The sequence below is a fragment of the Carettochelys insculpta genome, chromosome 10 (assembly GCF_033958435.1).
Source record: "Carettochelys insculpta isolate YL-2023 chromosome 10, ASM3395843v1, whole genome shotgun sequence".
In the NCBI taxonomy this organism is placed as follows: domain Eukaryota; kingdom Metazoa; phylum Chordata; order Testudines; family Carettochelyidae; genus Carettochelys; species Carettochelys insculpta.
The window spans coordinates 37,665,110-37,678,771 of NC_134146.1; the positions used below are offsets into that span (position 1 = coordinate 37,665,110).

General features: G+C 41.8%; 1 protein-coding gene across 1 annotated transcript; it reads right to left on the bottom strand.

Moving 5' to 3' along the window:
- Positions 1–1,234: 1,234 nt before the first annotated feature.
- EIF5A2 (eukaryotic translation initiation factor 5A2) lies at positions 1,235–11,803 on the bottom strand. The gene is made up of 5 exons (XM_075004398.1): positions 11,624–11,803; positions 10,970–11,159; positions 9,477–9,581; positions 6,884–7,015; positions 1,235–6,301 (listed from the first exon to the last, which is right to left on the bottom strand). Exons 2-5 carry the CDS (start codon positions 11,132–11,134, stop codon positions 6,242–6,244), a joined length of 462 nt encoding a protein of 153 aa, XP_074860499.1. The 5' UTR covers positions 11,135–11,159; positions 11,624–11,803; the 3' UTR covers positions 1,235–6,241.
- Between the last annotated feature and the right edge of the window lie 1,859 nt (positions 11,804–13,662).

The following is a 13,662-nucleotide window of genomic DNA, read 5'->3' on the forward strand; positions in this document are numbered from 1 at the left end:
AAGATGCATGTGATACCTGGCTTGGATCAACAATAAAGAGAATGCCTCCAAGAAATCAGCATATATTCAAGTTAAGCAGGAAGCACAAGTCAAATTACAACAAATATAAGAGGACTGGTGGAAATTTCAAGCAGTCAAAGTCCAAACTATGGCTGATAGACATGATTTTAAAGCATTCTATGATGGGCTCAAGGCAGTCTGTGGGCCATACATTGCTGACTGTACACCAGTGCTCTCTGCTGATGGCTTCACTTTGATCACAGACAGTGCTAAAATCCTAACCGCTGGGCTGAACATTTTCACAAATTATTGAATCAGGCCTCAACTTTTGACAGCAGTATTCTTGAAAAGATTCCTCAGTGGGCTAATGATTTACAGCTGGCCATTCCACCAAGTCTTGATGAGGTACAAAAATCTGTTAGAGTTGAAATCTGGAAAGGCACCTAGCAGTGATGCAGTTCCATCAGAAATTTTTAAAGCTGCTGGTGACAAGCTGACGTACTGTCTCACCCATTTATTTAGCACCATTTGGGAGAAGGAGCTAGTCACCCAGGACCTCAAAAGATGCCCAGCTTGTACACATATACAAGAGAAAAAGCGTTGTGGTGACCATCAGGGCATCTCTGGCCTGCATCCTTTACAACCAGCTTTTGCTATGTGTTTGAAAATGGCATTCCTGAAAGCCAGTGCAGATTACGTGCCCGTTGAGGCACTGCTGATATGACATTTACATCCAGAGAGATACAAGAGAAATGTAAAGAGCAACATCAGGATCTCTGAGATTTTCATCCACTTGACCTAAGGTGTTCGATGCAGTCAAAAGATTTGGGCATTGGAAAATACTCAGGTGAATTTATCAACATTCTTCAGATTTTTCATGATGGCAGTGTTTTTGAACCCGCCCACAGTCAACCGGGCGCTCCTTGCCAGAGTGTGTTTTGAAGGTCAAGACTGCAACAGGGTTTTTACAAATAATTAGGTAAGGAAGGTGTCCCTTGTCTCTATTTGCAAGAGGCTAGGACTAGGCAACAGGATGAATCACCTGATGATTACCTTTTCTGTTCATTCTCTCTGCAGCAGCTAGTACAGGGTTATATGGACCTTTGGTTTAACCTACTACGGCCATTCTTATGATGCTTCCATCATCCAGAGACCCCTCACTGTTCTGATCATTCAGTTTGTTAGGGAAACATTATTCCAACAAAGATTTTTACTTGCACTATAAAAATATTTCCTGATGAAATCAAATTCTTGTATCGTGCTTATCACTAAGGTATTTCTTTATTATTGGAGAAATTTACATTCACAACATGTAAAGAAATACTCACTACAAAATGTTAAGAGTTTGGATTTTATTCTTTTGACAGGAATGTCTGCATTCCCCCACCCCCTCCAGCTCCCCATACAATTGTAACAAGCCCTTCTAGTTTAAAAAAATGTTTTTCCATATGGAATGAACGTATGTATTGCTAAAGGTAGTAAATAAAAATAAATCGGTATTCATAACTAGACTTGAAGTTTAGCTTCCACCACCTACTTGCTGTAACTAAGTCAAAATGCACAAACATTTCATATAAACAGTTTAGTCAGCTTCATCAGCCCTCCTTCAACAATCATTTGTAAGCCAAGCAAGCTTTCCTTGCTCTTAGTAACTCAGAGCTTCACTCTTACAGAAATGAAAGATGCACAGCTATACCTTTCAAGTCACTGGTTTTATGACTTTAAAAGCAAGTATAAATATATAAATATTCAAATCCTTCCAGCTGATAACCAATAGATCCATTTGCTGACTTATCCCTAAAGACTAGATACAATAATTTACAGGGTTTTTTTGTTGCTATGATTAGTAAGGTGTCATTGCATAAATAAAGTAATTAAAATATCTCTCACTTCCGACTCCCTTTTAAAAAAAATACACTGAATAGTACTTGATGTTTATAATACAGTATAGGATAATATGAGAATAATGGGTATCATTTATTTCACAGTATGTAGCAAGCATTTAAACTAAACAAGAATGTTTCTAAGTTCACACTGGTTATTTACCATAATACAGAATCTCTCCCAAAGGATTTAGGGATAGACTATACTGTACTTCAGGGATAGACTATTGATGTTAAAGTAAGACTCAAGCAGCTTTAAACATTTTGTGCAAAACTAGAATTCCACCTTATATTCATTTTAAGATGTATACCTTCATTAAATTTGCCTTAATACACAAGATTCACTGTGATACCCAGAAGCCTGAATAGTAAGGAGATACTGAATCTTCCTTACCAAACCTGGTTCTTCTAAAAGCTACATTCTAATTAGCCAACAAAAAGTATGTTATTGAATTTAGGTCTACTTAATATTTTGCATGCTTGACTTTAATAAGCCTACTAACTACAGTAGTTTGACCTATTCCCAAATGCAATTTCTTTACAGATTATGTAGAATACATTGTGCACAAATCTTGCACAAGCTACAAGCTATTATGTATCTGAACAACCTTGTAGGAGACCTGCAAGCAGTTACTGTTAAAATAATTAACTTCAGCCCTGAGAACAATGCATTCAGTAACGGCTCAACTGGCAACAGTCTAGTTAAAAAGCTGCCATATCAAGCAAAAATTAAAAGGGTCCATTTAAGTTGCTAAATATTTACCAACATTTGAGACAAAACCAGCCTACAGTACATCTAAAGAACTGAAAGACGCAAACTCTATAAAGATTGATGCCATAAGAGTGTAAGAGTAGGAGTGAAGTATTTCCTAAACCCCCTAGTTGTCAGTTTTTTAACTCCAAAAACTGCTGCAAACTCTTATTGGCTGCAGTTTTTGTGCTTAACAGCAACAGGTTTATCTAAAAACCCTTAATTCAGAACAGCAGTTCCCAAACTATGTTCCTGCAGACCACTGGTGTTCTGCAAGCTATGGCAAAGTGTTCTGCTGTTGAAATTGAGTAATGGCCATCTCATCCCCATTCTCAGGGACAAAAATAAGTTTTGGGATGTTTTAGGTCACCCCTGCTCTATTTGTTTTGTTAAGGTCTGGTTTTGTTATTTGTTGAGTTGCATGTACCATACAATAATCCAACTGATGTACTTTCCATCAGTAACATTCCTCACAGTTAGTATGATGTAAAAAAAAAAAAAAAAAAAAAAAAAAAAAAAGGATAGCGTTCCATAGAGAGTGCCATGATATCCAAGTGTTCCACAACCAGAAAAAGTTTGGGAATTGCTGATTTAGAAGCTAGGTAAACAGAGGAGATGTGTCTTAATGTGGAGCTTTGAAAGCAAGAAACTTTCATTCTCATTAAGTTTGACACAGATTTCAGGAAGATGTAGCAATTTGAACCACTATTAGTAAAACATTAAAGTTTACTGCAAGTATGACTACTGACAATAAGTTGAAATAGCACAATTGTTAAGTTACATAGTGTCCAAGATACTAGTAACATTTTCTTTACACAACTTAATATGTATGATAACCAAATAATTACCCTTTCACCAATCAAATTGCCTTACAAAGGTGGAGAAATAGGTATTTAGTCACACGTAAGACTGCTACAGAACCAAGCAACAGAACAAACTCTTGTTTGGAGGAGCAGTGTCAGCTTAGAGCCTGTATTTTGCAGAACTTCAAGCAGTAGTTAGCAGAACTGCCTTTTAGCCATAAGAAACTTCTTTTAATCAAGGGACTATTTTAAGATACTTAGTTTTATTAGGACACACTTGTAAATAGCTGCATCTAACTGCATCATTTTAGTTGCATAGGAGACCTTTTAAAAGGTGTACTGAAACAAGATGATGGCTACACTAGGAGCTGAATTTTTCCAGCCTTTGAACTGCTGTTTGGAGTATTTTACTATAAAGATATAGCAGCCAGAACTTGCATTAGCTTGGCTACATCAATGCAAAATATCCCAGCTGGTTACAGGCACCTCGTCTTGCCTGTAAGTTCAGCTCCAGAGGCACTGATTGACGACCTACACTATGATATTTTGAATCATCATAATGAGCATTGCCCTTTCCTTGCACCCCCCTCTCCACTTTCTGCTAGGGTACAGGAATGCCAAGAGGAGCGGTGAGGATTGGGGTTTAGCTATTAAGAAAGCACTGTAATTTATACTGATTCCAGCTTCTAAGAAGGTCCACAGACTCAACTTAAGAATCAAAGTCTGTTGCATGTAAAGCAAGGGCATTTAGGAAGTTTGATCACACCATCCTATAAGTGAGGCAGAAACAGTGTTATTTGCCTGTGGAAAGGCCAGTTACAGTACATTGTGCTTTGAAGATGGATTAAGTAGCTATTTATTGCTAGCTTGAGTTGCATGATGCTCATCCTTCTATCATAGTATGTGACAGCATGGGCACATTCTCACATCTGTTTAGTCACTCCAGCTCACCCCACTCTACCGTAATGCAGAGTAGGTTTCAAATTCTGCATCTTATGAGCTGAACACGTCGGACTCTCCCACAAACTGAAAGGGCTGAAGCAGAGCACCTAAGTTAAATTTATTTTAGGGTGGCATAGAGTAGCACAAAGTCACAGCTCCCACAACCAATGGAAGGTAGAGGTTATGAATTGTGTGCGTTTTGCAAGGGAAGCATTCCAAATATTTAACTTGTCCCACATTAGTGAGCAGCCATTAACCTGCCAGGCAAGTTTATAATGTGGTAGGCTAAAAAGGACAGATTTGTTTGTACAAGAAAAACAACACTCACAAACTTAGCTTGACAGTATTTAACTGCATATTTTGACATGTGACCTAGTACTTTAAAGACTTATAATGGTTAACTTTTTTAATCTTGACATTCTCATACTGCTCTCAAAATTTCTTTCAACTGAAGTTTAAAAGACTAATGCTTGATATAAGTCTATTTCTGCTACACCTCATAGGAAAGTGACTTGGAATTTTAAGTTTGAATAAAATCTGAGAACTAGTTTACAGCAGAATGAAATTCATATGTAAGGAGCAAACAAGATGCTAAGTTAGTGACAATTCTGTTTTCCAGGGCTTGTGGTGTTTGCCATTAACAAGGCTCATGCCTAAATACACATTTTAAATGAGTCAGGAATAACTCCTGTATGACAGCAACTACTACCTAGCTTCTGCCATATTTATTCGGGGTAGTAATTTACTACTACTACTCCTCCTACACCTACATTTGAGCCATGATTGTGTTTTATATCAGTGTCTGCTGTGCCTAAGTTTTAGTTTTCAGCTGCAAAAAAGTTTACGTTTCCTTCATACAAGAAAAAGGATGTGCATTTCACTTCCACTGCTGTAGTTTAGTTTCAGAGAAGAGGGGTCAAAAAAAATAAAAATCTATGCTCCTTGTGCTACAAAGTAGTTAGAACCCTGAACATTTATACCTAACACTGGAAGCACTTCAAGAGATTCCTATGGAGTTAGTCACTCCATTGTATTGTTTAAGATAACTATAAGAGCAACTGAACTGAATTTTTCTGTTTATTATTTTTTAAAGTCTGACAAAGGCCTCAAGTGAAAGTTATCACTATCATCTAATCCCACCTATTTGTGCACCTTTAATCTGGCTATGTAACATTCAACCAACATCGACTCACTGCCTATACCAAAGGCAGAGTTTGACACCATTTTTATGAAGTTAAAGTTACAATAAAGTAAGCCAACAAGTTGGCAAAAAGGAGTGTAACAAGAGGTAATACAGTTAGTTGCACATGGCCACCAGGACTCTGTCAAGCTCATTGGCATTTTTTTTTAATCACGAGTTTCATGGTTTAAGAAATAAGACTGGCACCCTCAGTTCAATAAGAATACCAATTCACAACATATTAAAGTTAAAATGCTTCTCTATTTGTCAGTTCCATCTAAATGTTATGTCAAAATAACTATTACTTATGTTCTATGTTAGTTTATAATCTCCTTCTACTATTTTACCTAAAATCTCTCAATACTGTACATTGTCTGTTCACACAGACAGACATGGTTTGCTCAAGCAAATAAAAATATACCTGCTAATGAAACCTCATCTGGTTTCTTGGACCCATGAACTGAAACATACAGCCATGTTAGAAAGAGATACAATGAATTAAAACATCAGTGATTACGAAAATTGCCAGTCAGCCTGCAACATTAATCCAGCACTAGTTTGAAATAAGTCAAAAAGAAATGAGGTTGCTTGTGAAGGCCGTAGCTTTGGTGACAATCAGAACCAAAATTAAGATCTGTGGTTTGTCTGGACCTGAGCAGTTGCTCAAGCCTGGAGATCTCATTTATTTGCAGGGCTTTATGGCTACAGCATATTCTTCACTCATTGCACACATGACTGACACCTAGAAGGCAAAGGATAAAAAAAGTTACAGATAACCAATACATAACATAGCCCACTGAAAACTACTCTTGGAGGAAATCCTATTCTACCTTATTTTGAGAAGCAGCTGTAGCTACAGACTTCCTAGTGGAAATGCAGTTTATACTAGTGTGCTTTTTGCTCATAAGCCACATTTCCATTAGTTGTATCTTAAGATGTTGGGCAAAGGGTGCAATTCTGATCTCACCCTTAACTCGCACATTTATGCCAGTAAAACTTAAGTTTCGACAGTGCCTCAACTAGAATTGTAATTTCCTGTTTGAGACAAAGCAAAAGAATCTGGACACATGCAAGTGCAGCTGACGAGAGCTTATTGTTTGTCCCCATTGATTACAGATGGAAGAGAAGTGTTAAATTGCTTGGGCTGGCCCAAGATTTATTCTGAGGCACCTATACTCATAAGATGGGTAAGAAGGCATTTCAAAGTGTCAGAATCTGGCACTCTTTCTAGTTCACACTAGGAAGAAATCAAGATAATTCATTATCCCAGAATCTCTTATAAGAAAGAGACCTTTAAATTTGCCCTTTACTGCTTTATTCTTACCTGTACATCTTCACCTGCATTGTATTTCCCCTCTATTTCTTTGCCTAATTCACCTTCCGGCAGCTTCAGATCTTCACGGACATCACCGCTTTCTGTCAGCAGAGAGAGGTAGCCATCCTGAATGCAGATAAGCTACAGGGAGAAGTGATTTTTAGAAGATTCATACTGCTACATTTGTCTAAGCAGCAACATTTGTTAGTTTGTATTATTTCAACGTATCAAGTACTGAAAGTAAGCCACCTTGTTACGTGCTAGTTCCAATACTGAAGTAGTTGAGATTCTGCATTTGTCATATTAACATGGGTGCCAAATTACAAGCTGAAAGATCACTTAAGACTGTCAGTGTTTTAAGAGAAGGGATTGAAAGCTAGTAACTCTAAATTGAGCTGCACATTTGTTTTCAGTGGCCAAGTTAAGTATACAGATAGTTGTGCTACCATCTGTGACACTACAAACAAATATGCTGTCTAAATCAGAAAGTCAGCATATTTCTCTAAGTTGCCATATCAGATCCCATTTACCTGAATGAATGGTTCTTTTTATGTCTAGCACTTCAGTGCTGCTTCACAAGGCACGCTGCATTCAAACAAGTTACTTGCAAGAGTGTTAAAGCTCAGTTGCATATTCTACACGTAGAAAATTTTAGAGACTTTAATTTGTGAAGTAAAATCTGATTTTTACCTGACAGTAAGCTCTGGAGAAATGTCAAGGTCAATTGGGAAGAAAGTGCTGAACTGCCATTGTCTGTATGAAAATTAAGCAGTTTCTAGTTTTTGAATAATAGCCAAGAAAGAAGCTAGCTCTGGACATCGAGACTAAAATTGCCCATTAAGACCTCACCACATTTGGCACACCAACTTGATACATCCTAAGAGACCTAGAGAAGACCTTACTTTTCAGTAAGTAGAGTGAGCACTAAATGAAGGTAAAGAACCAGGACCATAGTGCTTAAAAATACAGAAGTTGGAAACTCATGCCCTATAAAACTGACTTAGGGCTTGTAATGCGGGGCCAAAAGCTCTGAAGATGTTAATATCCAGAGCACGTGCAATACAGGATACAGAGTATGTGATGCATACTAAAGCAAAAAGAGAATACTCCATCTCTTAGGAGATTTAGCATTAGTACTCTAAACATGTGACCTAGTATCTGACAATTAGTACTAATCAGGGATGTAATATGATCTTGATAGAAATCAACTAAACAACCAAGGAACTCTACCATAGCTGATTTCTGAGAATGAATATAAAAAGCCTGTTTAATTAGTTAACCAATTAAATGGGGAGACTGGACAAGGGTCACCTGAAGAGTGCCCTTGCCCATGGGGGGAGGGAGGTGTCCTACAGGGCTGGAGCAGCCTCCTGACAGCTGAAGGCATTGTAACCAGTAAGCCCCATCCCTTTAGGGTGAGATTTAGTGGTAAACCATTAACATCCTACTTCAGAAGAAGTTTCTAGTATCTGATTCTGAGATGTTTAGCTCAGCACACTCCGACTAATTCAGAGTTGTCATTTCATGCCAAGAAGTCCTGTGGCACCTTATTGACTAACATTTTGGAGCGTAAGCTTTTGTGCACAGAGACCTATGATGAAGCTGGTCTTTGCCCATGAAAGCTTATGCTCCGCAACATGTTAATCTATAACATGCCACAGGACCTCTTGTTTTTGAGGACACAGACTAACTCTGCTAGCCCTCAGATACATTTCACAGCCTTAATACAAGTAGCAAGGCTAAAGCTTGGCTCACAAGATGTTAACTATGTTACTGCAAAGTGAAAAGTAGACTGGTAGGTGACAGATGTGAGGTCTGATTACTTTATCAGCACCCTTCTAATACTTGGAAAGGGTTACAAAGGAAGTTTCTTCTACATTTCTCAGATCCTTCAGGAGGATGCTGATTTTTAGAGCAGTACCATCTAAAAGAATCAAGAATTAGAATGTGAAAGAAATTCAACAGGCACACTCAAGTACAGCCAAGACTAAATGTGCTTCTCTAAAGAAAGCCCAGAAATCTTACCCACAGTCTTTTCTACTCCTTATAGTAAAGATACTTTCCTCTGCCCCCACATTTGAGAGCCATGTTATCCCTGGCAGCAAAATGAAACTAACATCCCAAACCTTGGGCCAAAATTTTAGAGCATACAAGTACGTACATTCACCAAGGTACAGGCTGAACCACTCTCACGTGGCACCCTCAGCCTGACTAGTGCTGGATTGACAGCTCGATATTTTCTAGAACACGACCAATGCTTCCACTGATTACCAGACGCAGACATTTAGCTGTATTTTACCCCTAAATAACGGCACAGAACATGAGAGCCAAGACTGGTGGCTGTAAATGAACTTTATGGGACCACAGGAAACTTGGTCACACCCATGATAAGTCATCCAGATAACTAATATCATGCTGGATTACAGAGTTTGCCAGATGAGAAAGTTCCAGATTAGAGAGGTTCAACCTGTAGTCACAACACCCTTCAGAAAGAAAAGCAGCAAGGTTTAGTTATTTTAACCATCTACAAAATGACGACATGTAGTTAAGAACTAGTTTGTCATTATGACGACAAGAAGCTACTATTAGCACCCAGACTCACTTGATAGTCATTCCTCTTGATATTTGGAACATCCATGTTATGGGTGGATGGGCAGATATCTTCATATTTTTTGCCAGTAAAGATATCAATACCAACTAAGTGGACCTGCAAGAACAGAAGTAAAGAGCAATTAGTTTTTGTTTACTGAAGATCAGTCACTGGCAGCTTGTTGTTCAGGGCAATAACTTAAGTTCCTGGCTCATTTTAAACAAACCTGATTCCATTAGAGCCGAGGGGGCAAGAATTTTAGTCCATGAGTTTATACTTAACCTGAAAGAGAAAGTTCTTTGTACTTCATTTCATTACCATGTATGAAGAGAGTCCAAAACATTTGTCAGAAGAGGATAAGAATTAGTGTCTTGGTATCCCAGTTCTACAGTGATGTCACTTGACACGAGAAGGTCCAATCTGTGCTTTTTAGCAACAAGGCAACTAAACCCAGGTATAAACAGCACCCATGAACTGTTAACCCCACCTAAAGGTATTTGTTTCCCTGTCCACTGTCTTTAAACCACCCACCCACAGATGTCTGGGCTGTTTCCATGTCACTTAAGAGATCCAAATGAACAAGGTCACCAGCATTTATTTTTTCCAATTTCAGCAAATATTTCAGAGCCTCTTAGCTATTGGTAGACAAAGCCAGTTTTAATGACAGTTTCTGGAGATACTGATCACAGTGTGCCCCCACTACAGTAGCACATGCCATTCCTAAATGGAAAGAGGATTACCTGTCTCAATGGACAATCCAACACAGCCAGAAGGATCTAGCTAGGTGAATCCACCTATCAGATGTAGGCCAGACCAGATATTCTGTTTGCAACTTTTTAAAGCTATAAAATCATGGATTTCCTTATTGCTCCCATGGGTTACTAGTCTCAGTTTTTGTCCCAAGCCCTAGTTAACTACTGTTAACCTCAGTTATTTAGCAGACAGACTTGTACAATCAAGGTACAAACACCTGTCAAAGATTTAAGTATTCAAATAACATGTTGTGGCAACTATTTGTCAACTTGCAAAAGCAAGAAGTGGCCATACAAGCCTTCCAAAAAGTACATCAAAGTTAACTCCCAGTTAACTAGAAATACAGGGAACTAATGAAGCCATACAAAGAACTAGTACAAAGTATGCCTGCTAACATTTACATAATTGCTAAACCCTAATTTAGGAAAATTCTAGTGTGTAATCTTGCTACGTTCTCAAAGCATGGCCATCCAGTTCATAACTCTTGGTCTGCCACCACACAAGTTTCAAGACTCCCCAAGCAAAATGCACATGTGGTCTTGCTTATTGACCCCACTGTTTACCTGGTAGAGATTATATAATAAGAAAACTTGCTCTGAGGCATTGGCACACATATTATGTGCATAAAAACATAACTGGAGAATCAAGAAACATATCACTGTGCATACACATGACATTAGTATAAAGAGTCCTGAGGGAGGAGTTATTCAAGCCCAACTGGAAAGGCAAGAGAATGCACCAGTCTTCCTTACCTTGGCATGACCATGCTTGCCAGTCTTAGAGGTCGACATTTCAACAATTTTGCAAGGACGTCCCTTAAGCACGACGAAGCCGTTCTTGCGCAGTGCGGAGCATTGCATGGGGTATGTGGAAGAAGCACCAGCATCTCCAGTGGTGAAGTCAACCTCATCAGCCATGGCAAGCTAGGTGCGTTGGTAGTTACTAGGAAATAAGAAGAAGATGCAGCTTTTAGCAGCAACTAGACAGCTCAGCGACATGTAAGGTGTGGGTCCCAGAGACAGGCTGCACCTAGAGCGAGCACGCAGATACTAAGCAACTCCCTTACCCAGGCCAGCCACGGGGACTTAGCCGCACTGCAGAGGAGCCCTGCCCCCACGCTGAGTGAGCTGGGCTGCCTTCGGGGGAGCGGTGCAAGAGACTCGCCAGGCAACCCACTCTCTGGGCAGCCCCCCCCAGCGAGGCGCAGGGCCCGGGGCGCACAGCGGCGCGAGGAACGCCTCCGGGGGCCCCGACCCGTCCCACGTGCCTCTTGGGAGGCGCTGTAGAGCCGCCGGCCCAGGACTGGGGGCCCCAGAACACGGAGGCAAAGCCCCACCTGTACCCACCCACCGTGCGCCGAGGCCGGGGACCCCCGACCCTCTCTAGGTGCCTAGCCCGGCTCTCACCCGCCGCTAGGGGAACGGAGCGTCGCTGGCAGAACTCACGCGCCCGGCCTCTGGCGCTACAGCGGCCGGTGGAGAAGGAAGAGAGAACAGAGGCTCACGCCCACTTCTATCTCCCTACCCCGCAGCCACTTCCGCTTTGTACCCGCGGGCGCAGCGCTCATTGGCTGCCGGGAGGCCAGCTCAGGCCGGGCTCTGTGTGACTCGGCGCGCGCTCACTTCCAGGTCACACGCGCGCCCTGTCCGTACCGAGCCGATTCACCGCCGCTCAGCATTGGCTGGAATCTGACCACGTGGTACAGGACGTCACTTTTTTTCCCCCTCGACCATGCCCTCCTTTACATGCCTTACGGCAAGAGCACTTCCGCTGAAGGGGTTGTGGGACACCCTCTCCCAACCGGAAACAAGTGGCCCACAGGCGCGTGCGCCGAGCCACGTGCTACCCTACAATGGAAAAGGACTTGGGTCACAATACCCCTCCACGAGAGTCTAGTGTCACGTGATGGTGGCGGCCATTAGTCCCGGGGCAGTTTCCAAGTGGCTGGTTCGTGGCTGCCCGGGGGGGGCGGGGAGGGACAGGGCGAGCCTGGTCCGAGCTCACTCACCGAAGCGGCGGCCCGGGCAAGGCCCCTGAACCCTCGAGATGGGGCCTCTTCCCTCCGCTTTTCTGCTCCCAGTGCATCCTGCTCCTTCCAGCCAGCCCCTGCTTAGGATCATGGCCTGGGGGGAGCAGCTCGTCTACCGCCCCCACGCTGGGCCTCTGGCCCGTCGGGGGGTGTGTTCTGCGGGGCTGGGGCGTGGCGTGTTGCCAACTTGTTTCAAGGATAAAGGCTGATTTCCTTAGCTGCCCTGCACCATCCCACCATGAACAGTAGTGTCCACACTCCACCCTACTCCCCTGCTTTGCCCAGGGGCGGCTTCCCCGCCTTTGGGCAGCATCAGCAACTCACAATCTTGTACAGAAGCAAGGGGTGTTTCCTCTCAGGAGGGATAGTTGGCATCTCTGGACTTAACTGGCACCCACCCGGCCTTCCAATAGGAAAAAGCCACACTGCAGGGGGCCTGTCACTGCACCATAGCCTTGCTGCCTTTCAGTTGGTGAGCCAGATCTGCAGAACTCTAGGTCAGTAGCAGATGGGGATGGATGGGGTTCATCACTGGGTTGATTTTACCATGCTGCCTTTCAGGTAAAAGGGCCAAAGTCAGAGGCCAAATTAAGCAGCTGCTCCCTGGGGTGCCTGCTGAGCTGTGGCAAAAGCCAGTAGGGGGCTATTTAAAGGACTGGCAGAACCCAGATTGGAATAAGACAGTATCTGTAAGAAATTTTAGATAGGATTACTAAATAAAAAAGAGGAAACCCCCTGGGAGGGTGTGTATCTTTATCAGTATCTACTAACTTGGTAGATGATATAGATACACTCCCTCTTAGGGGTAGCCTCTTTTTTGAAAGTTCCAATATGGTATCCCTATTTTAAAGTACTTTGAACCCTGGCCAAAATACATGCTAGTCTAGCACACTAACACAATATGGATCTTTGTCTCTTTCTAGTATTTATATGCCAGCAGTATGCAAATGATTGCTCATTCGCATATTCACTCACCAGCAGATACTGCCGCTGGCACAAAAAAAGCTGTGTAAATGTGGTTTGGCTGGCACCCCCCACCCTCTTTGTCAGCACAAGCTTATCTCTGGAAAAAATCAGACATAAGAGGCTGCTAACAAAGGTCGGGTTTTGCCAGCAGCACCACATTTATACAACTTTTTTTTACCAGTGGCAGCATTTGCCAGTGAGCAAATATGCAAATGAGCAGCTATTTGCATTTTCAAGACCTTTCATTTGCATACTGCCAGCAGTTCGGGTCAGTGTAACCATAGCCATACAGAGTATTAGGAGTCTCCAATCTTTTTAAGCAAAAAATCACTTTTTGAATTTAAGTTCAATCAAGGATGTACCTCAAACCAAAATACTCCTGGCACTCCTTCTTCCGTACCCCTTTTCTGAAGCCCTGCCTTGCTGACTCTGTCCATCCTCCCTCTCCCA

Excerpts from the sequence above, each read along its gene's own strand:
- EIF5A2 (XM_075004398.1), bottom strand. The coding sequence starts at position 11,134 with ATGGCTGATGAGGTTGACTTCACCACTGGAGATGCTGGTGCTTCTTCC. Across the intron at positions 9,582-10,969 it reads GCAAGCATGGTCATGCCAAG|GTCCACTTAGTTGGTATTGA; the intron begins GTAAGGAAGACT and ends CTGTTCTTGCAG. Across the intron at positions 6,302-6,883 it reads ATGCAGGTGAAGATGTACAG|GTGTCAGTCATGTGTGCAAT; the intron begins GTAAGAATAAAG and ends TTTGCCTTCTAG.